At 39.0% G+C, this 23165-nt stretch overlaps 1 protein-coding gene across 1 annotated transcript in view; it reads right to left on the reverse strand.

Annotated features, from left to right (window-relative positions):
- Positions 1 to 23165, reverse strand: part of INTS8 (integrator complex subunit 8) — a 45930-nt gene that overhangs the window by 8758 nt on the left and 14007 nt on the right. The window contains exons 9-20 of the mRNA XM_061439333.1: positions 21495 to 21595; positions 20905 to 21046; positions 17356 to 17426; positions 16795 to 16970; positions 15561 to 15694; positions 13907 to 14017; positions 11921 to 12122; positions 8769 to 8890; positions 4369 to 4553; positions 3948 to 3981; positions 3119 to 3175; positions 2968 to 3029 (exon numbers count right to left, since the gene is read on the reverse strand). Coding sequence (XP_061295317.1) covers positions 2968 to 3029; positions 3119 to 3175; positions 3948 to 3981; positions 4369 to 4553; positions 8769 to 8890; positions 11921 to 12122; positions 13907 to 14017; positions 15561 to 15694; positions 16795 to 16970; positions 17356 to 17426; positions 20905 to 21046; positions 21495 to 21595 — 1397 coding nt within the window. The remainder of the gene's footprint in view (positions 1 to 2967; positions 3030 to 3118; positions 3176 to 3947; positions 3982 to 4368; positions 4554 to 8768; positions 8891 to 11920; positions 12123 to 13906; positions 14018 to 15560; positions 15695 to 16794; positions 16971 to 17355; positions 17427 to 20904; positions 21047 to 21494; positions 21596 to 23165) is intronic.

The following is a 23165-nucleotide window of genomic DNA, read 5'->3' on the forward strand; positions in this document are numbered from 1 at the left end:
TCAAAATTTAAGTGAACATAAATACAATGCTAAATATTACTAGCAGTAAATATTTTAAAACTATCAAAACAACTAAATCGGAGGACGTGTGATCAGCTAACTTTTTATATGGGGCTGAAAACAATCTGATTTTTGTTTCCTTTCCCCAAAATGCCAAAGAAGGTAAACCAGGCCACTCGAAGAGTATCTTTAAACATTTTACAACGTAAAGCACAAAAAGGTGGTAGGATATGACCCTATCTCCACTGTTTATGCATAACTTACAGGCAACAAAATTTTAAAGAGATACACTGAGAAAAATTTTCCAAATGATTTTTAAGTTCTATTATCTAGAGAAAGCTACAAAAACCAAGGGTTCAAACAACAATACTGCTATATGTGGCCTTAAATCCATCCTGTGGCTTCTTACGCCTCTGGATTAGATGTTTCACTGGGTTAGGGGCAAGATATGGCAAGTGTCATCTCGGCAATGCATTTGGAAGCAATGAAGAATCCAAAAAACGAGAGGGGAATGGGGCCAGCTGCTCTGAGCCTGGTTAAACCTGGAAATTCTGAGACACAGAATAAGACGACAGAAGTGTGAGGAGAAAAGCCAGGCCAGCACCCAGGAAACACAACCACAGCTCCTACCTCCCGGAAGCAGTGAGACCCAACGGTAGGGAAAACAGGCTTTTGATTCAGAAGCATACCACAGTTCAAGTCCCGGCTCTATCGTTTACGAGATGAACTTGGACAAGGACAATCTCTGTTGCCCTGAGGAGCTAAATTTTACCACACTTCACCACTGTTCCCAGTGCAGTGGGAAAGTACTGTGGTGCTACTAGCAAACACCCAACTGTCTGCTTACAACTGATCTGTTTCTGGCTGCTCTAGGTCTTCATTTTTGCAAGTGGCTTTATTTAGCTGCAGTGAGCAGGAACTGCTCTGGAGTCAAGGTGCATGGGCTTCTCCTTGTGCTGGCTTCTCTTGCTGCTCTTGCAGGCCCCAGAGCACACAGGCTTTCAGCAGTTGCAGCTCGCAGGCTCAGTAGTTTTGGCACACCGGCTTAGTTGCCCTTGGCATGCGGGATCTTCCGGGACCAAGGAACCTTCCTGAACCTTGTCCCCGTGCACTGGCTGGCAGATTCTTAACCACTGGATCACCAGGGAACTCCCTGTGCTAAGTCACTTCAGTCATGTCCGACTCTTTGTGACCATACGGACTGAGCCTGCCAAGCTCCTCAGTCCATGGGATTCTCCAGGCAAGATTACTGGAGTGGATTGCCATGCCCTCCTCCAGAGGATCTTCCCAACCCAGGAGTCGAACCTGTGTCTCCTGTAGCTCCTGCATTGCAGGTACATTCCTTACTGCTGAGCCACCAGGGAAGCCTACAACTAATTTATTTATGATTATTTAAATAAGTTAAGGGCTTCCTTGGTGGCTCAGATGGTAAAGAATCTGCCTGCAATGCAGGAGATCTGGGTTGCAGGAGACCTGGTAAGTGGACAGGCTGGGCCTCAAGCTCTCTGAGTCTGGCTTGGAACCTCTATGACAAACCACTGCCTCATTTATAAACACACACTGAAAAAAATCAATCAGTACTTTATAATCTAAACTTAGGCTGAAGAAGTAACACCTAAGACTTATTATAACCAAAGGCAAACGGGGATTTCCCCAGCGCCCCAAAGCAGGGGACACGGGTTCGATCCCTGGTTGGGGAACTAAGATCCCACATACCACAGCATAACTAAGCCTCCACGCCACAATTGGTGAGCCCGGGGCTCTGGAGCACACACTCTGCAACCAGAGCCCCCTCACCACTGGAGAAAGCCTGTGCACCGCAATGAAGACTCAGCATAGTCAAAAAAAAAAAGCAGAATGATCTCTACCTGATTAATGGACTGCTATTTTACAAATTTTACATAAAAATATCTGCAGTTATTCGCTTCAGGAAGCACGGTGCTGCTTTGGGAACCAAGCCTTGTAAGTGGAGGCAAGGGTCACTCACCACTTGGGGTCCTCCAAAATCCCTGTCCGAGAGAGCTTCCCATCTCTGAGACTGTTTACCCACTTACTACAATCTTTTCTTCTTCAGAGATGCCTTTATTAAGAGCAATAAAATATGCCTAGATTTCTGTGCCTGCCCTTCAGGCACAAAGATGACTAGGGGCTAGGGGAGAAAAGAAGAGTCATTTATGTGAGGAAACAAATGGACTCTCCTAAGTAAGAAGCTGGCATCTGTGGGAAGAGAAAAATGTAAACGGTTTCTTCTTCCACAAAAGGAAGAACACTGTCTTCTCCCCTTAGTTGTCCGCCTCTTACTGTGGTTCCCAGGTGATAAAAGGAAGAGAGAAGAGTTCTTAAAGTAATTAAAGAATTTCTTAAGGTAACGAAAAAGAATTGGGGACCTCTGACAATCAGTATTAGAAAAGCCAGGTAGAACGTCATCCTTTTATTAGCCTCCATTTTCTAATTCCACCACTGACAAGAAATCAGGATTACTGAGACTGTCTGCTGCGTCGCTTCAGCGCCTAACTCTGTGGGACCACATAGACGGCAGCCCACCAGGCTCCCCCGTCCATGGGATTCTCCAGGCAAGAACACTGGAGTGGGTTGCCATTTCCTTCTCCAATGCATGAAAGTGAAGAGTGAAAGTGAAGTCGCTCAGTTGTGTCCGACTCTTAAGTGACCCCATGGACTGCAGCCTACCAGGCTCCTCCGTCCATGGGATTTTCCAGGCAAGAGTACTGGAGTGGGTGCCACTGATTCAATCTAAGGCTAGTACACTTCAGCTCTTAGTTATGCCTGATGCATAATTTCTAGGAAGATCATTACTGTAATAGAGAAATATGAAGTTGGCTACAGAGTCGCAACAAATTGCAGTCTTTTAATCAAATTATTCAGGTTTATCTATATCAGTCAGGATAGTTTATATATATATATATATATAAAACAATTTAATAAAATGTAAGCTATAATACTTCTTACTTGGGGATAGAGGATGGCCAGATAGAAATATGTTCAGCTGTAATATCATTCACAATGTCCTCCTTATTTAAAAAAAAAGAAAAAAAAGAGTGTGATTTAAAAAGAACTTTCTTTCAAAAATTTTTTTAGATGAAATTATGAAAATACTGACCCGGACGTTGTGAAGTTTCACAAAGAGTGACAAAATAATAGTCAAAACCAATGGTTCCTATGAGAAAGAAAACAAAGAATCCTTAAATATTATATATATCTTAATATTTCTCTATCAGCCTCAAGGATACCAAGTACTTTCCTTCAAAAGATTCTTACCCCTTTGAAAGTTATCACCTGCTTTAGTTAGGAGTACCCTAGAGATTAACATTATTTTTAATCTCATGAAAGAAATCACAACACACAATTAACACAAAAATGACCAAATTTAGGTGTCTGTCCTCCCACGTCTTTTGAAATTGAATTAAAAGAACTCCTTCCCACTAGTACTTCCAGCTACCTCTAAAAACAACTGCCTTTTTATTCCTCAAACTAATATTCAGGGACTTTCCTGGTGTTCAGTGGTTAAGACTCCATGCTTCCACTGCAGGGAACACGGGTTTGATCCCTGGTGGGAGAACTAAGATCCCACAAGCTGTGTGGCATAGCTGTTTACAGAATAGAATTTAAAGAGTGGAATCTATGTCCAATAAACAAATACGATATTAATCCTATCAAAAGAATTAAAGTTAGGATTCAGATACCTAGCCCTATTATGAAGACTTCTTTATAATTTAAAAACACCTACTGTACTCACTAAAACAGAGTATGGTAAGTGCAAAATAAACTTCTCCATTCAGACTATCCCATCCTCAAAAAAAATGATCACCAAAGATAAAAAGCACATTAACAGATTACTTAAATAATCAGCACTTTAACACTCAATAATTTTTTTTATCATATCCTCAGAAATCAGCAATAGTAGTTAGACCCACTTTTACGAAACTTACCCTTAATCTTTTGAGGAAAGAAAGCAGTTCACTCCTACAAAGACACAAATTTTTGTATATACATTTAATACCAGAAATTCAAAATAAAAACAAGAAAGTAAATTCTAGGTGAAGTTCCAGTCCTAACTTTTCAGTTCTATATGTATAAAAGAGTATAATATTCTATTGTTATACTAACCTAATAAAATGTCTTTCCTGTTTTAATTACATGTGACATCTTCAGTACTATCCAACCAGACACTGTTGATAGGAAATACACAGGTATTTCCTAAGTTGGTGCTATTAGACAAGTCCATCCCAGATCAGCACCAGAGAATTCTTACATTGTCCATTTTTATGATACACAAGGATAATGACAGACGTTCTTAGAACAGTACAAAATAGTATAAATAACTTAAAAAATAAACTGATAGAAACATACCGATACATTATACCTAATGTAGATTCCCTCTGCTTTATTAAACTAACTCTGCCATCATTTCCTCGTTTGTGTTGACTGGACACACTACAGATCTGAACCACAACTTCCCAAAGGTCTTTAGCAGTCCGTCTACTTTCTTTAGGGCCTGGAAGTTCTTTGCATGTAGCTGCTAAAAGCTGTCCAAGCTATAACATGAAAAACAGAAAACACACAGAAGATAATCTGTAATGTCATACATGCCATTTCTATTCCTGAGAACATCTGAACAAAGATCGAAGCTGGCCGCACAGAGGAAGCACAGTATTTGATGCTGGCCTCTATCTGACCACTGGGGGATTCAGAGCTCGCTGTCCACTGACAGATCTGAATCAGATCTGGGAAGAGGATCCTCTGGTTCCACCACATTACAAATCTTGTTTCTAAACAACCAGTCTAAGGAGAACAAAAACAGCATAGTCTAATGAGGATAAAAGTGAAACAAGGCAAAGAGACATGCTATTAAGTGGGGGGAAAAAGTTGCTAAATACACTTACTATGATCCCACTTGAAAAAAAAAAAAAAAGCCTGTAATGGAATATATACATGACAGTGTTAACTATAAAAGCCCAGAGATGAGATTAAAATGGTGGTTAAATTTCACTCACACCCACACATTTTTTTAATGAAAAAAATGAGGAAAAAATATAGACACTGAAGTTGGCAGAACAGAGGAACAAGATTTAGAGCAACTTTTCTCTAAGGAAAATGGGAGCCACTGGGGATGTAACTACTGCTGATGTGAGGAGGCAGAATTAAGGAAGCACAGATTACTGAAAGGGACCGGTCTGAACAAAGGCAGCCTTCAGGACCTGAGGTGGAGAAGGATCCAGAACGAACACACACAGCACACACCCCGGCAGAAGTGCAGGAGCGTGAGAAAGCGCCGTGAGGACGGGCTGGGAGCGCGCTGGCACCGCGGACAGGCTGGAGGGCAGGCCAGGAAGGAGAGGCTCCCGCACCTGAAGAGGCTGGCGGGCTCGGCCCAAGCCAGGCCTTTGTCCTGCACCACTGCGACCTAAGTGAGCACCAACCTCTCCTCCTCCTCCCACCAGCCAGCCTCCGATAATCCAAGTGCCCATCAACGCTGTCCATTTTCCTAGACTACACTACCCCCACCCTGATCTGCGAGGGAGGCTGGACAGTTTTTACTATTTCGAAAGGTCTTTAGTCACATGCTTAAGAGCTTCTTTCCTTTTTGTGATAAGCAGGTATTTAAAGAAATAAAATACATAACAGAATGGAAAATAAAATCGATTTAAACCACTTACTGTTTCATTACCCAGGGATAATGACTATTAATAGCCTTCCAGACTCTTCCCTATGCATGTGTATTAATATTCCACATGAAATTCAAAGTCTGAAAGGTGCTCTACACTGTATAATTTTTAATACACATCCCACACTCTAGACTTCTTTCTCTACTTTCTCCTCTATGCTAACAAGGGAACAAGGGGACAGCTAAGGAAGAAGGCACGCAAAACCCTAACCCAGATGAGACAATGGGACGCCTGAGTGGCCCTGCAGCAAGGTCACCCCTTACCCTTCCTCCTCTGCAGACAGATGGGGGGAAGTGCAGGAAGCAGGGGCTAACCGAGCCCAGGGTTAGGTAACCGACAGCACAGCCTTCTGCACTGCGGGCCCTCAAACACGCAGCCAACCTCTCTGGTGCACGGCTCCACCGAATTCACTGCTAAGATGAATAAAAAGAGAAGCTACAGCACCATCTTAATACCAAGCCACCATTCTCAGTGGACATGACCATCATGAAACAAAATGGTCTCACATGAGGGCTTACTAAAGCCTAAGGGACTGCTGGGCATAATCAGAAAAATTCCCTAAATATGAGGAACTCCCATCTCACAAAACTGACTGAAAACACAGGTATAATCCAAAGTCTGAAATTACAAAGAGAAGGATAATTCACGGACAACAATATATTTTTATGAACAATCAGAAAGAAAACAAAAAAGGAGGGAAAACCAAAAAAATCAGTAACCCTCCAAAGAGCTGAAATAAAATGAACTGTTTTTCAAAAGACATACATGAAATAAGAAGGAAGAAACAAATAACCGAAGACAAATGTAAAAATCTTGCAAGGTTCCCAGACAGCCATCAATTTAAGGGACTATGTACCAAAGATGAGATGAGGGCAGATAAGAACAACAAAAGGTAATACAAGCATTAAGAAAAGAATAAGGGCGTCCCTGGTGGTCCAGAAGTTAAGAATCTGCCTTGCAATGTAGGGGATACAGGTACGATCCCCGGTCAGGGAAGATCCCACGTGCCGCAGGGCACCTAAGCCCACAAGCTGCAATTACGGAAGCTGTGCGCCCTAGAACCTGTGCTCTGCAGCAAGAGAAGCCACCACGATGAGAAGCCCCCAATCATCATAACCAGAGAAATCCCAAGGGCAGCAACAAAGATAAATAAATAAGCATTTTTACAAAAGAATAAAGAAACTTGGGATGAAATGCATACATAAAGTCTTAAATCATGAAACTTCTTCTTTTTAAACTCTAAGACCAGAAAGGGAGAAAAGCTCACTGCTTCTTCAGGGCAAACACAGTATTAACAAATGAAAGATTTGTTTTCTTAGGGAAAACATCTCCGTATTTTTTTTTTTTTTTTCGTATTTTTCAAGTTCTCTGCACAGAGAAGTATTTTCAGTGGTACAGGAGAGATGCAATTAAGAAAAAAAATAAATAAACAACATACCATCAATTCACTGAATGAATTCTTTCACATGGAAATAATTACTAATACCAAACATGCGCACTAATAAGGGGGCTTCCAGTGGTAAAGAATCCACCTGCCAATGCAGGAGACATAAGAGACTCAGGTTCTATCCCTGGATCGGGAAGATCCCTTGGAGGAGGGCAAGGCAACCCACTCCAGTATTCTTGCCTGGAGGATCCCCATGGACAGAGGAGCCTGGCAGGCTACAGTCCATGGGGTCACAAAGAGTCAGATACAACTAAAGTGACCTTGCAAGCACACTAATAAGAATCAGGCATCAACTTAAGAGAGTTTAACAGGCTTTGAGGAAGGGTAAGGAGTACGTTAAGGCTGTATATTGTCACCCTGCTTATTTAACTTCTATGCAGAGTACATCATGAGAAACGCTGGGCTGGAAGAAGCACAAGCTGGAATCAAGACTGCAGGGAGAAATATCAATAACCTCAGATATCCAGATGACACCACCCTTATGGCAGAAAGTGAAGAGGAACTAAAAAGCCTCTTGATGAAAGTGAAAGAGGAGAGTGAAAAAGTTGGCTTAAAGCTCAACATTCAGAAAACGAAGATCATGGCATATGGTCCCATCACATCATGGGAAATAGATGGGGAATCAGTGGAAACAGTGTCAGACTATTTTGGGGGCTCCAAAATCACTGCAGGTGGTGACTGCAGCCATGAAATTAAAAGACGCTTACTCCTTGGAAGGAAAGTTATGACCAATCTAGATAGCATATCCAAAAACAGAGACGTTACTTTGCCAACAAAGGTCCATCTAGTCAAGGCTATGGTTTTTCCTGTGGTCACGTATGGATGTGAGAGTTGGACTGTGAAGAAAGCTGAGAGCCGAAGAATTGATGCTTATGAACTGTGGTGTTGGAGAAGACTCTTGAGAGTCCCTTGGACTGCAAGGAGATCCAACCAGTCCATCCTAAAGGAGATCAGTCCTGGGTGTTCATTGGAAGGAGTGATGCTAAAGCTGAAACTCCAGTACTTTGGCCACCTCATGCGAAGAGTTAACTCATTGGAAAAGACCCTGATGCTGGGAGGGATTGGGGGCAGGAGGAGAAGGGGATGACAGAGGATGAGATGGCTGGATGGCATCACCGACTCGATGGACATGAGGTCTGAGTGAACTCCGGGAGTTGGTGATGGACAGGGAGGCCTGGCGTGCTGCGATTCATGGGGTCGCAAAGAGTCGGACACGACTGAGCGACTGAACTGCACTGAAGGTGCTCACGTGGAAATGGGCACAGTTCATCCCTGGCGGCTCCCTCAGTTCTACCCCAGGTACTCCAGAGCTAAAGGCAGGGTCTGACTACATCAATCAAGAAAAACTAATTAACTTCTCACTAGTTTAGGATTATACCAAAATGTTGTCTGTTAACGAAATAATTTTTGCTTACATTTTCATAACTATATGTTACTAGAAAAAAAATATTAAGAGAGGGCAAACTCAAGTGCCTTAATTATCAAAAACTATACTCTTACCTGCAAACCAATATATTTGTCCACACTTATATTCAAACTTAGAAACTAGGTAAGTTCCCTAAGGAGTACAAATCTAAAGAAACTGGTCCAATAATCCCACCCTAATAATTCTTTTATTTAGATTAAACATGAATTACCTTCACAAACGGATTACTCTGGAGTAGAAATGCAGGAACTTGCAGAGTAAGGTATTCATTTTCCCTCCAGTTTAACATAAAAGCCACACACTCCTCAGAAATAACTTGGCGAAAAGGAATATCTAAAAAGCAAAGAAGAAAGTAGTTAAAATTACTACCATAACATTAAAAGAAAAAAGCAAATAGGTGCTCAGATTCCAGTTGAGTAAATGAAAAACAACAGTTACAGATGAAAAAAAATAGAAAAACACTAACATTTTATACTTTTCTTCTAGAAAGTCTAATATTTTCCAATAATAGACTGCCACAGTTTCCACTGTCAACTAATCAACAAAATTCTCCACTAACACCTTAAGATGCCTAATACTCTACTGTAGAAGTGTAGGTGTTGGTATCTAGCCTCTACAAATTTATAATTTAAATGTGTGGAGAATAACCATACAAACAAAACAAATATATGATGGTACAGTATAACCTGCTAGCATATTTAGAGTGCAGAAACAGGTAAACTATGTGTAAAACCTGCAGTAAGTCTAAACTAATATTTTTCATTTTTAATAGTTTTTCTGAGTAAAGCATGATAAATATTCATGACACAAATCATTTACTCAAAAAATATTATACCAGCAACAATTTTAAATAAATATATGAGGAAAAAAGTCAGTCAGGATTGTTTGACAATTATTTCCTTTGAAATATATAATATTAAATACAACTGAATTTTTATAGCTCAAAGTATATAATAGTCAGGTTTTAATGTATTTCAAGAAAGAGGAAAAGAAACCCACTGAATACTAAATAACAACGTTGACACTTAAAATGGGGACAGCTAGATTTTTCAGTCTTTCTAAAAAGTCTGTACCTGTGGCTATTAGTTTAATACCTCACTTTATTCCAAAAAAGCAACTGGAAACGACAAAAAAGAGGCATAGGAACACAGAAAAATTAAATAAGAATACACTCTTTGCATTATCTTCTTAAAGAAGGAATGACGACACAAGTAAATTTAATATCCCGTGCACAGCGTCCCACTGTGCATTGCGCACTACACACTGTGCCAAAGGAAAGCCAGACAGCATCTGGCTCCAAGGCTTCCTGTCTTCACTGGGCACTTCTCATTAGAGGGTCCACAATCGTTCTTAGAGAAGAATTAGCATCTAGAGTGGGGATCAATTCTTCCTAACAGTACACCCTTTCCCTTCTCATTTCCAACACTGTTTACAACACAAAGTATGGGAAAAACAGATGAACATTCAATAAATCAAGGGAGGGAAGGAAGGAAGGATGAAGGGAAGGAAAAGTATGTGACCCCAAACTATTCAAATGACAACAAGGTAGTACCAAGAGACTGTAATTATATGAAGGCATTGCCAATGATTCCAAGAGTAAAAGCATAGGGTGAAGTTGGACTGATGAGTTCAAAACACAGTTTTGTCTCTTACTTCATGGCCAAACTCTTTAACCTTCGTTTCTTGATTTACAAAACAGGGATAATTAAAGAAGCAGCTACATCATAGAGATGCCGTGAGGACTAAATCAGTTATCTACTAAGTTCTTAGAACAATGTCAGACATATAGTTAGCAGCACTCAATAGATGTTAGGATTTTAAAAACTGTTTTTGCTTTTCATTTCAGAGAAATTACATATGACAAAACCAATCTTCAACCTTTAAAAAGAAAACACTCTGTTGACAGTACATATTAATTAAATCAATTCTTATTAAGATACTGAAGGGCACTGACATATTAAAACTCAAAGGAATTCTACCTCTAGAGTGCTAAAAGTCGTAATGTCTTTAAGAAAACACAATGTTACTAACAATTAATTCAAAAGGCTCCAGAAAACCAGCAGCCATTGGTTTGGACACATTATTAGCACCTTCCCTGATACTTACTTCTACAACATAAATTTTACTGTGTATAGTATTAAATGTGTACAGTATGATTGAAATGCTCTGCTAAGCTGCTAAGTCACTTCAGTTGTGTCCGACTCGGTGCGACCCCATAGACGGCAGCCCACCAGGCTCCCCCGTCCCTGGGATTCTCCAGGCAATAACACTGGAGTGGGTTGCCATTTCCTTCTCCAATGCATGAAAGTAAAGAGTGAAAGTGAAGTCGCTCAGTTGTGTCCAGCCCTCAGCGACCCCATGGACTGCAGCCTTCCAGGCTCCTCCATCCATGGGATTTTCCAGGCAAGAGTACTGGAGTAGGGTGCCACTGCCTTCTCTGTGAAATGCTCTAATTATTATTAAAATATGCAAAATTAAGAAACTTAATTTTACTTAACTAAGCAAGATTATATGTAACACAGATGATAATTCTTATTTAAGCCCCTTTTCCTAAGACATTTTTGGACCGGCCAAACCTGTTCCCAAAGTGAGCACAAGTGAGTTTCTGACCCACTGGCAATCATTTTGAGGGCTGTCTATGGCAGCAATGAGGAAATAAACCTTCAACATGCAGCTTCAAGGACATTTTGATTCTTCTAACAGAATATCTTAAAACTGCAATATAATTTCTATAGTGCGCTGAAAGGTGTCCCCTCAGAATTTATGTCCATATGAAACCTCAGATGGTGATCGTACTCAGAAACTAGGTCTTTGAAGATGTGTTAGTTAAAATGTGCAAGTCACATTGTATCGGGGCAGACCCTAAATCCAGTGACTGGTGCCATTACGAGAAGACAGGTAGGGACAGGGATGAGGACACGGACGGACATATACACGAGAAGGCCACAAAATGCCACACACACACACACACACACACACACACACGAGAAGGCCACGTGAAAGAGACAAAGACGAATGATGCAGCCGCAAGCCCAGGAATGCCAAAGGCTGCTGGGAGCCACTTGAGACTACAGAGGAGCAACAGCCTTCAAAGGAAGCATGGCCCTGTAGACCCCCTGATTTCAAACATCTCATCGGCAGAACTGTAACAAATATGTTTTCGGTACTAATATATAGCACTCCTAGAACAGTTTTCTATACCTCCCCCAATGTTCTCGAGTGAACTCCACATCTGAATTGTTCTAAAAGAAAATTAATTTTTTCATTGATGGTTAAAAAGTCCTGTAAATGTTCTTTTAGAATCTTCCCCATAGTTACTTGAGTACTAAAGTCCTGAAATTTGGCTTTGTGAAAGTGTCTTACCAGGAAGCCTCATTTCCAGATATCCTCGCACCCTACTAATAAGATCAGAAGGAGGTCTCTCTCCTGACTGCCCTGTTCCAGCTTCATGCGTATAAATATCCAAAAGCAGCATCTCATTCAGCATGACCTGACGAAGTTTTGGTGAGAATTCTGTCACCAACTCCAAACAAGCAGCAAATAGCTGTTTAGCATGGGAAAAGTCCTATAAAAAGAATAGCAGAATGGTCTGAATCACCTTTCCTCTGAAGTGAGAAAAATGTCTTTATAAGTACAGAACAAAGCGAAGAATTAATTTAAACAGTGAACACTGGTTATCTCGAGGAGTGAGGCTAGATTATCACCTTTTTACTTATCATCTCTGCATTACTTATTCCAATAAATATTTAATACTTTTATATACATATATTTTTTGGCTTCACCACGTGGCATGTGGGATCTTAGTTCTCCGTGGTGGTGGTACGGATATATACGGTGGTTTAGTTACTAAGTCATATCCAACTCTTTCGACCCTGTGGACTATAGCCCACCAGGCTCCTCTGTCCATGGGATTTGCCAGTCAAGAATTCTGGAGTGGGTTGCCATTTCCTTCTCCAGGGGATCTTCCTGACCAGGCATCAAACGCATGCCTCCTACAATGGAAGCATAAGTCCAAACCACTGGACCTCCAGGGAATTCCCTGTAATTTTTAAAAAACATTCAATAAACAATCAGTATAATATGCATGCTGTATTACTAGAGAAGTTTTACATAAACTATAACAAAACTAAAAGGTTTATATAAATGTTACATACAATAAACGTATTATACAGGTATAAAATTCCATGATTAAATACCCTTCACCTAAGACAGTCAGAATTAGATCTTACCCCCTTCCACAAGGTTCCACATTCTAAAATTCTGCACACAACCCTATTAGCCTATATAACTGACTAATAAATAAAACAAATAGGATATGATCTAAGCCCTTTCCTACACATCTCCTTCTAATTTTTCCAAAACACAGCCATCGCTTATTCTCTCTCTTTCCACATGCTCTTATCATCTGGCTTCTATCCCTCATGTCATGAAGAAGAAATGGCTCTTACTAAATAAAGAACTTCTAATGGCACACTCTACTGAGTACCTTCCAGTTACCTAACTGGACTTCGGGGCTACAGCCTAGTACTGTCCATTCCCTCTACCTGACATCCTCTATCCCCTTTAGCTATCATGACTCCACGAGTCTGGTTCGCATACTATACTCTTCCATGCCACTGTTTCTTGGACGCAATGCTAGACATCCTAGTGTATCCTCCTAGCGTGATCTATGATGATTCCCAAATCTGTATTTCCAGCCCAGACTACTTCCCAATAGATTACAAATTCCTTATGTAAAATCTACAGAAGTGATATTAAGGATCTTTGTTTTTAGCTTGAAATACAATCTTTTACTAACGTAATGCTACTGCTGCTTCAGCTAAGTCACTTCAGTTGTGTCCGACTCTGTGCAACCCCAGAGACGGCAGCCCACCAGGCTCCCCTGTCCCTGGGATTCTCCAGGCAAGAACACTGGAGTGGGTTGCCATTTCCTTCTCCAATGCATGAAACTGAAAAGTGAGAGTGAAGTCGCTCAGTCGTGTCCGACTCTTAGCGACCCCATGGACTGCAGCCTACCAGGCTCCTCTGTCTATGGTATTTTCCAGGCAAGAGTACTGGATTGGGGTGCCATTGCCTTCTCCACTAACGTAATACTAAATACAAATAAGAACTATTCATGTTGTCTAATTTTTTAAAAGAAATAGAGAAGAAGCCATATGTCCAAGACCATTTTTGTACAGTTATGAGGATAAAGGGAAAAGAATAAACCAAAATGCCTTTTCAGATATCCTTTCACACCTACAATGACGATTTTAAGATCAGAAAAATAAAACTGATCCTGATTCCTGGTTTCATCCTAAATTAATAAAGCATATTCTTAACCAGAGGTCAATGTATACATTTACTCACCTTAACAGTACTGCAGTGTAGACCTTTGGCCATTAGAATGTAAACCAAATCTCTTGTTAAATTGTCTTTAATTCCCAGGATGACACTACTATAGACAAGAGGTAATTCCCACTAGAAGAAATAAAAATACATAAACACACACACACAAAGCCAAATCTAGATAACAATCCTTCAGTAACAGTCAACCCCATTTAATAAAAGTATTCAAAGGTCATTTTTAAAGAGAAAGGACAATGATAGCCGCAACGAACTGCTAATCAAGATGAACATATTCACTATAATAACCTAGTAATAAATAGTTAAATGGATTGGAACTTTCTGAAGGATAGCCTACAGAAATAAAGAAAAAAATCTAGGAGTTTAATATCTATTAATCCATACAATCCTCACAATAACTCACAAGTTATTATTAAATAGGTATTATATCTCCATTTCACAGATGAGAAAATGGAGGCACACAGAAGTTAATAACTTGCTGAAGACTATACAGCTACTTAAGTATAGCACTGGGATTCACACTCGGGTACTTAGTACCAGAACTCTGGCTCATAACTTTTATGCTGTACACTTCCTTATCCATACAAATGAACACAAATAATGATTTCAATGCTACAGAAGCCCAACTAAGATTGAGACCAATTTTTCATTTCACGTCACTTGTAAGTTCAAATCCCACAGAATATACATCAATTTCTAGCTGCTTTTTATCACATTCAGTAGTGAGGGAGTGTGCAGCTAGCTATATTAGAAACACATTCATATTATTATAGGGGCTTCCCTAGTGGCTCAGCAAGTAAAGAATCCTCCTGCAATGGTGGAGACCTGGGTTCAATCCCTGGGTCAGGAAGATCCCCTGGAGAAGGAAATGGCAACCCACTCCAATATTCTTGCCCGGAAAATCCCATGGACATAAGAGCCTGGCGGGCTGTAGTCCATGGGGTTGCAAAGAGCTGGGACACAACAGCATGGATGCACTACGACCACACCTAACAAATAAGATGCACGTGCTAAAGGCAAATTCCCCGTATTATTATACTTTACCTGCATCTGTGAACTAGTTCCCTTGTATCTCTAGTTACATTCCACTGAATGTTTAAAAAGCTATTTCATTTGCAGTTTCCATGCAGGAAAACTTAGACAACTTCAGAAACATTATCTTGGCATTTTTTGGGGGGTGAGGGGGGAATTTTTAAAAATATCTAAAGCTAAAAATGTTCTATAAAGAAGTTTTAATGAGGTGATTCTAACCTGCAGGCTTCAGACTTAGAGAGGACATGAAAAAACTAAACCAAAAATACTCTGTAGGGCAAGTGTTAGCTACAGACTGCACAAATATCATACCTAATACACATATTTACAGCTATACTGAAAATGCATGTAGATGCCATAACAAATGAAATATAAACTCATTTTTATTTTTTTAACTCATTTTTAGTTGTTATTGATTTAATATCTTTTTTAACCTATTTCACATTTTCTCTGTCAACAGATGTTCAAAATACAATGTCGTGTGAAGGTCTTTCACGTTACTGATGAATTATTAACAAATAAAAGGGCTTCTTATTCCCAAAAAGCTCAAGGAACAGCTCTTCTATTACATTACATCAGAAAACAAGGGTAATTTTCTTATCTGTTCTCAACAGAAGTTTCTTACCTTATTAGACACTGTCCAGAATTCACGCTCTGAAGTCATACCATGTAATTCAATTAAAATCTGTCGAATCCTCCATGGATCCACTGACAGTATCAGCTGATGTTCCAACTGGCCAATGTTGACACTTGCTGAGGCTAAGAAAGGAAGAAGAGATTTTCATTTAATAACTATTTGATACGTTATTCATTCGTTACTCATTCATAATCATAAAAACATGAGAATGGTAATTTACTGACAGAAACTGTGCCTGTTTATAAATATTAGAAGTTAAAAGTCTCTCTCATCTTGAAAACTGATTTATCCAACTTAATGCAAACTATATTTTAACTTTACTCTCATATAAAAAGCCTAACACAACTTGTATTATGTTTTCATTTATCAAATAAAGGTAATGAAAATATAAACCAATAAAAATCAGTAACTTTACATGGAAAGAATTATGTGGGATATATGTAAAAATCTGATTTATTTTTGAACATCCTGTGTTAAAAGCACTTCTAAAATGTTCTGAGTAGTAAACATTAAGAATGTTTTTCGAAGGGAGAGAATAAGAAGGTTGGAGGCATTGCCTTCCCAGAGAGCCAAGAATTGATCACTAAAATTCCTCATTACAATTCAACTTTCAGATACAGTCTTCAATAATGCATTGCCAGCATTTTATCTGTGGTAATATTACTCTTTTCCTTTACGACTGAGTCAAAGCAGCTTAAATCTAGTGAGGTCCAAAGTAGCTACAAGTTCAGTCAACTGAATTCTGTCTCCCCTGCATATTGAAGTGTTGAAGCTTGTATTTATTAATAAGCAGCACTATATTTTATTACATTTATAAAATAAGAGAAAACAATGGAAGAAATAATCAAATAAATAAGGCAAAAATGGCATGTTGCCAAAGCTGAATGTTTAGCCAGCAGACAGTGATATAAAGGCTGAAATGCATGCAAGCCTGCCCCGTTTTTTGCTTGTAACCCCTCCTCTTCCCTCTTGGTTTATACCTTCAAGAACACAGCAGCAGATCTATTTCCACAGCTAAACTCTTTTATGTATCCAGGCCTACATCTCCATTAACCATACTCAGCAGACTCCCAAAACTTAACTGCTTACAGAAATATATGACCTCAAAAGACAGGTTTGCTATTAGTTACCAGCTCTAGTGTAAATAGAAAAAAAATTAAGAAGATAGCCTCAAATATCCTGAGGAACAAAATATGCCAAAATTTGAGCTCGGAAATCTAACCTGGGATATCATAAAATGAAGTTACGGGTTTAATGCACAGATTGATTCTAGGGGACCTCTTCCTCATCTGATCAACAAGTAGCTTTCGTTCTTCATCTTTCAGTAATGTGATGAAAAGCTCGTGTGAAGAAATCATGAAAACATACTGCAGGTCTTCCAAACCCAGACACACATTCCTAGATCAGTAAGAAATATTATAAAACAAAGAAGTGTATAATTTTAGTTTGGGGAAAAAAATCATATAACCAATTTTTATTAATAAGCTGTTTAAAAGCCACTATTCAGTAACTGCACAACAATAATTTGAACAGTTTTTAAAATTTCTCTTTGGTCCTCATCTAAGTTATAATTTCACTGCTACAACATACAAAGAGGGTAAGAGCAAGAATCCTAAGTTTTACGTGGCTACACAAATTTAAACTGTAAGTGTTCTCAACTACCAATTACTACCTGGTTATACAAAGACAGGCAAGGTAAATGTAAAATGATACGGAATAAAAGATATTCTTCTCACAGACCTAAGCTCAAAATTAAGAAAAAGAAGAAAAGAAAGGTACTTACTTCAAAAAAGCAGCCATGTTTCCTTTCAAAGTATCTGAAGCTTTTTCTAAATTTATTGATCTTGAACAAACCTAGGAATTTGAACAATTTTTATTTGAATATGGGTACTTCAAAATAATTATACTACAGTTTTAAAGTTTAGATTTAAAAACAATCAAATTGTCCTTTCAGACATGGATCAGTCACAGATTTGGTTAAGAAATTTAAGAAATGAGACCAAAGAATAAGAATGCATTATGGGAAGAGGGAGTGGAATGTGACCATTTCAAGAACTGCAGGTAAAGAATAACCTTATGAATTATGCAGTAAAGAATAATCTATTTAGCATATGAACAAGTCCTGCTGAAATTTACAAAGTATGGACCCAAATTAAATGGAGTGATAAAGTTAAGAATCAGTAGTTCCTGTCAGAAAAGTGAGAAGACTCATCTTGGATAGCTGAAAAGAAGGATCGATAATAGCTAAAGAACACAGAACCAATGGTTAAGGAGGTAACCAAAGTTTAAAAAATAATGAAAACAAAGAGCAACTTAGCTATGAAAATATTAGTCATCTAAAAATATTATTATTTAAATATCATTGTGAATTTATTAGGTTAGGCGACCCACATATTATTTACAAGAAGTCAAAAAATTATTAGTATAAAAGATCCTAACCTCAACAAATTGTCAATATTCTCTAATATGCTGACACAAAAGCTAAATTATATAATGTGTACAGCAGTACTATTCACAAGAGCCAAAAAGTAGAAACAACACTAACGTCCATCAAGTGATGAATGGACACTCAAAACAGACACTGAAGAGTAAGTGTATCCATTCAGTAGGACACTATTCACCTATAAAAAGGAATGAAGTGCTGACGGACACTCCAACATGGATGAAATGTCTTCAATACCAAGTGAAAGAAGTCAGTTACAGAAGACCGTGTGTGTTATGAGTTCATTTATATGACATGTCCAGAATAGGCAAATCTACAGGGACAAAAAATAGATCAATAGTTGCCTGGGGTTGCAGGGATTGAGAGGAAAATGAGAAATGATTGCTAATGGTTAAGAAGTTTTCTTACAGGGGCAGAGGAATGAAATGTTGGCAAACTGGCTGAGGTGATGGCTGCACAACTCTACGAACATACTAAAAATCACTGAATTGTACACTTTAAATGAGTGAATTGTATATTACTAGCTGGAAACAAAGTCAATTATACAAATTCAATTATAGTTCATAAAAAAAAAGACTTCTATGGAAAAATTATAAAGCTTTAAAAGGACATTAAAGGGCGCCAAAATAAATCAAGAGCTATAGAAGCTCATGGATTAGGATACTCAATATGGTAATGCTACTAATTTTTCACAAACTGGCTTTTAAGTGTAATGTAATTTCAAACAAAAATACAACAGGCTTACTTCTGAAACTTGACAATCTGAGTCTACTGTCTACAAGAAAATGTAAAAAGATAAGCAGAACCAATACAACTTTGGAAAACAAGGTTTGTGCTTCAGATGATACCAAGCCAGGGTATGGGTGTGATGGATGGGTAAACAAACAGAAAAGCTGTTACAGAATAGCCCAGAGACAGGCCCACACACGCATGTATATATGACACTCGGAACTCAACGGAGGCAGCACTACACACCAGTAGGAAAAAGAGGAAACTTTCAACAACTGGTACTGAAACAAGTGAGGGAAAAAATGACACCAGATCCCCTGCTTCCCATGATACACAAAATTCAATCATAGGTGGATTAAATACCGAAATGTGAAAAGGCTAAGTTCTAGAGGTTTTAGAAGATAAAATACAGGACAATTTCACAACTACAGGATATGAAAAGCTTTCCTAAGCAAGACACAGAAATTCACTAATCTGTTCTTTTATGAGAAAGACTGATAAATTTTATTATATTAAAATTAAGAAATTTTAAAATAATAAAAGTTAAAAGTGAACCTCAGAAAACATACTTGCAATACTTAAAACTAGTAAAGGACAGGATATATTAAAAACTCCTGCCAAAAAAAAAAATAAAAGACAATTCTACAGAAAACTGAGGCATATCACTTGGAACAGGCACCTCAAAAGATGAAATCTGTATATGCAAAAAAAAATAAATGAAAAGCTGTTAAACTCATCAGTAAAAAAGGAAAAGGAAGGAAAATAAAATAAAGAAACAAAAAATAAAGGGAAAGGAAAAGGACATTAAAACCTCAATGGGGGCCTTCCTGGTGATCCAGCGGTTCAATCCCTGGTTCAGGAAGATCCCACATGTTGCAGAGCAGCTAAGTTCCCACCCCACAACTACTGAGCCTGTGCATCTAGAGCCTGCGCTCTGCAAAAAGAGAAGCCACCGTGAGAAGCCCCGCAATGCAGGGCTAGAACTGCACTGCAGCTGAACTGCAATGAACACACTGCAATCAAGAGTAGACCCCACTGGCCACAACCAGAGAAAGCCCACGCAGCAACAAAGACCCGATGCAGCCAACAAGTAAGTAAATAAAATCACCTCAACGAGATACCGTTATACAATGACCCAGACAGGAAATCTGACAGCAAGATCCCGACCAACAAAAACTCTCATACATGCAGTGGCAGAAACACTTTGAAACTTTATGGTAAAATTGCAGATATACTTTCTCCAGGAATGTTACATAAATGGTATGTGGGTGTACCAGGATATAAGCACAAGAATGTTCAAGCAGCAGAATAACCCCAACCTGTAAATAACACAAATGTCCATAACCATAAGAATAAATAAATTGTGGCATGGTTATATAATGTTGTAACATCTTACAGCAACGGGGAAAAAAAAACAACTATATCTGTATACAACTTGATAAAACATCTCACAAATATGTTCCCTGAAAGACAACTTATTTTGTATGATTTCATTTATATGGAGGTGAAAACAGGCAAATTTAAGAATATTCTTTAAGGGTACATACAGAGGGGATACAACTGTAATGAGAAATGCGGAAATACTGTCACAAAAAAAGCAGGGTAGTGATGTCCTCAAGGAGGAGCAGAGAGGCTGTGGGAAGACACCTTAAGGACTTTAAGAGCATTGGCAATATCGTATTTTTGGAACAAAATGGTATTATCTCTATTCTATGTACTTCTCTCAAGGTCTATTACATTAAGACTATTACAGAGAGAGAGAGGTCCGGTAGAAACACAAATTATGGAGCTCACATGAGAGGCAAGAGGTATGATCTGAGCGTTTTTAGTGAGCAGGTGACTGAAGTTTTGGAAGAGAATAAAAGTGGTGAAGAATAAAAGAAGCTGAGTGAGCCAAGGACAAAACTTTAGTAAAGAAAAATATTAAAGGGGGATCAAAGGAGAAGTCAATGGAGGACTAAGGAAAACCCGGTGATGGCGGAGAAGCAGAAGCGAGCTCCAGCAGCAGACACGGCGGGCAAGCATGCTCTGTCGGCCGCACTGCCTGAGCCGGAGAGGCAGTGGGACGAAGACAGTGAAGAGGGCTCCAGACGTGGCAGCTAGGAGGCCACTGGAAAACCCAAAGCGAAATTATAAACCAAAGGGGGGAAAATGTCTTACCTCAAGAAGAAAGTCTATTTTCTCTTTATTAGGTCTAAGAAATAGCTGGTTAAATTGAACACTAATCGTTCTACCTTCTAATACATCACGGACTGTGTTACAGGCACAGACTTTAAAACAGATTTCATCCAGGGCTTCATTTCTGTCAAATACAAAAGTAGATACACTCATTTATTTTTTAACAGAAAAGCATATATTATAAAACTAAATCACAAGAATGGGCCATTTATTCTTGAGAGGTAAGATTTTTACAATATTCCGGCACATTAATAATTACTTAAGTCAATGGGGAAAAAAAATAAACAGGAAAGTTTTAAATTTACCAAGGGATAATTTAGGTACGCAGATTAATCTGAATCAAACTAACAGAATCAAACTCTGCTGTGTACATTTTTTTACCCAAGCACTTTTAAAAAAAAGAATTAGATGAAAATTAAAGTGGCTCCTCTAACCATGTTAATTCTCCATACAGTAAAAATAAAGTGAAAGCATCGTGACAGACATACAAGTAATCTGGAGGGACATTTTTGATAAGTCGGAAATGCACACTTACTCTTACATAAAAATCAAAAAGTAATTCACTTACTTACCCCTGTTGAGCTTTCTGAAAGAGTTCCCTTAGGACCGACTGCCGGAACTGGATAGGTAAACTGAAGGTTAAGTTGTCTTCAACAAAGATCTTTATTACCTCCTGAAACACAGACAAAAAATTGCAACTATTTCAAAAATCTTGAAAGTCTCTTAAAAAAAAAAGTTTTTTAAATAAAATTTTAAGTCTTTCTGTAATAGAAATTACACAGTGAAGAAAATCATTAAAATATCTTGCTAGGAAAATCGCTTCCTAAAATTTTAAAATTACATTAAGGGTAAAAATAGCACCACCCCAGTTCAATTCAGTGGCTCAAGTCATGTCCTACTCTTTGCAACCCCATGGACTGCAGCATGCCAGGCCTCCCTGTCCATCACCAACTCCCGGAGCTTGCTCAAATTCATGTCCATTGAGTTGGTGATGCCATCCAACCTGTAATTCCATCCAACCAATCTGCTGACCCCTTCTCCTCCAGCCCTCAATCTTTCCCAGCATCAGGGTCTCTTCCAATGAGTCAGTTCTTCGCATCAGGTGGCCAAAGGAAGAGTTTCAGCTTCATCATCAATCCTTCCAATGAATATTCAGGGTTGATTTCCTTTAGGATTGACAGGTTTAATCTCCTTGCAGTCCAAGGGACTCTCAAGAGTCTTCTCCAACACCATAGTTCAAAAGCATCAAATCTTCGGCACTCAGCTTTCTTTATGGTCCAACTCTCACACATATACATGCCTATGTGAGGAGCAGTGTCCCCACAAGAGACTGATCTAGACTTGCCTGTGAGTGTACAGGAGTCTCTGGTGGAGGCGTGGGTCAACAGTCTGGCCTCAGGCCAAACAACAGGGAGGGAACACAGCCCCGCCCATCAACAGAAAATCGGATTAAAGATTTACTGAGCATGGCCCTGCCCATCAGAATAAGACCCAGGTTCCCCCTCAGTCAGTCTCTCCCATCAGGAAGCTTCCATACGCCTCTTATCCTTATTCATCAGAGGGCAGACAGAATGAAAATCACAATCACAGAAAACTAACCAAACTGATCACATGGACCACAGCCTCGTCTAACTCAGTGAAACTATGGACCACGCCGTGTAGGGCCACCTAAGATAGATGGGTCATGGTGGAGAGTTCTGACAAAACGTGGTCCACTGGGGAAGGGAATGGCAAACCACTTCAGTATTTTTGCCTTGAGAACCCCATGAACAGTATGAAATGGCAAAAGCACCCCACTACCCTTCTTTAAAATTGGAGATCATGGGCCAAAAGTGAGAGGCGAGAAAAGAATCATTAAGTAGTAATTCAGCTATGTTATTAGAGACTTTTAAAATTCCTCTCCTCCACTTTAAACGTGATTTCATACAACAAACTTTTAAAACGCTAAAACAGAGAAATATTTCAGCTAAAAAAAGCGTGCTAAGAAACTAGTCCAATCAAGTTAAATGGTTTAAAATGTATTAGTGAACTGTACAAAATTTATCATTCTAATACACGATATTATCATAGTCTTTTTACAGTCTTTTTTCTCAGTTGTTTATCAGCTCTTTATCAAGCAATGGAAGAAAGTAGGGGTGACAGTGAGGGGATTTCTGGAAACAGCTGAACCAGCTCTACAACAAGAGCACTGACAAAAATGGTTTCAAAACCACAGAGTGACCACTATTTCACTTTCATAGCAA

The sequence above is a fragment of the Bos javanicus genome, chromosome 14 (assembly GCF_032452875.1).
Source record: "Bos javanicus breed banteng chromosome 14, ARS-OSU_banteng_1.0, whole genome shotgun sequence".
NCBI classification, from domain to species: Eukaryota; Metazoa; Chordata; class Mammalia; order Artiodactyla; family Bovidae; genus Bos; species Bos javanicus.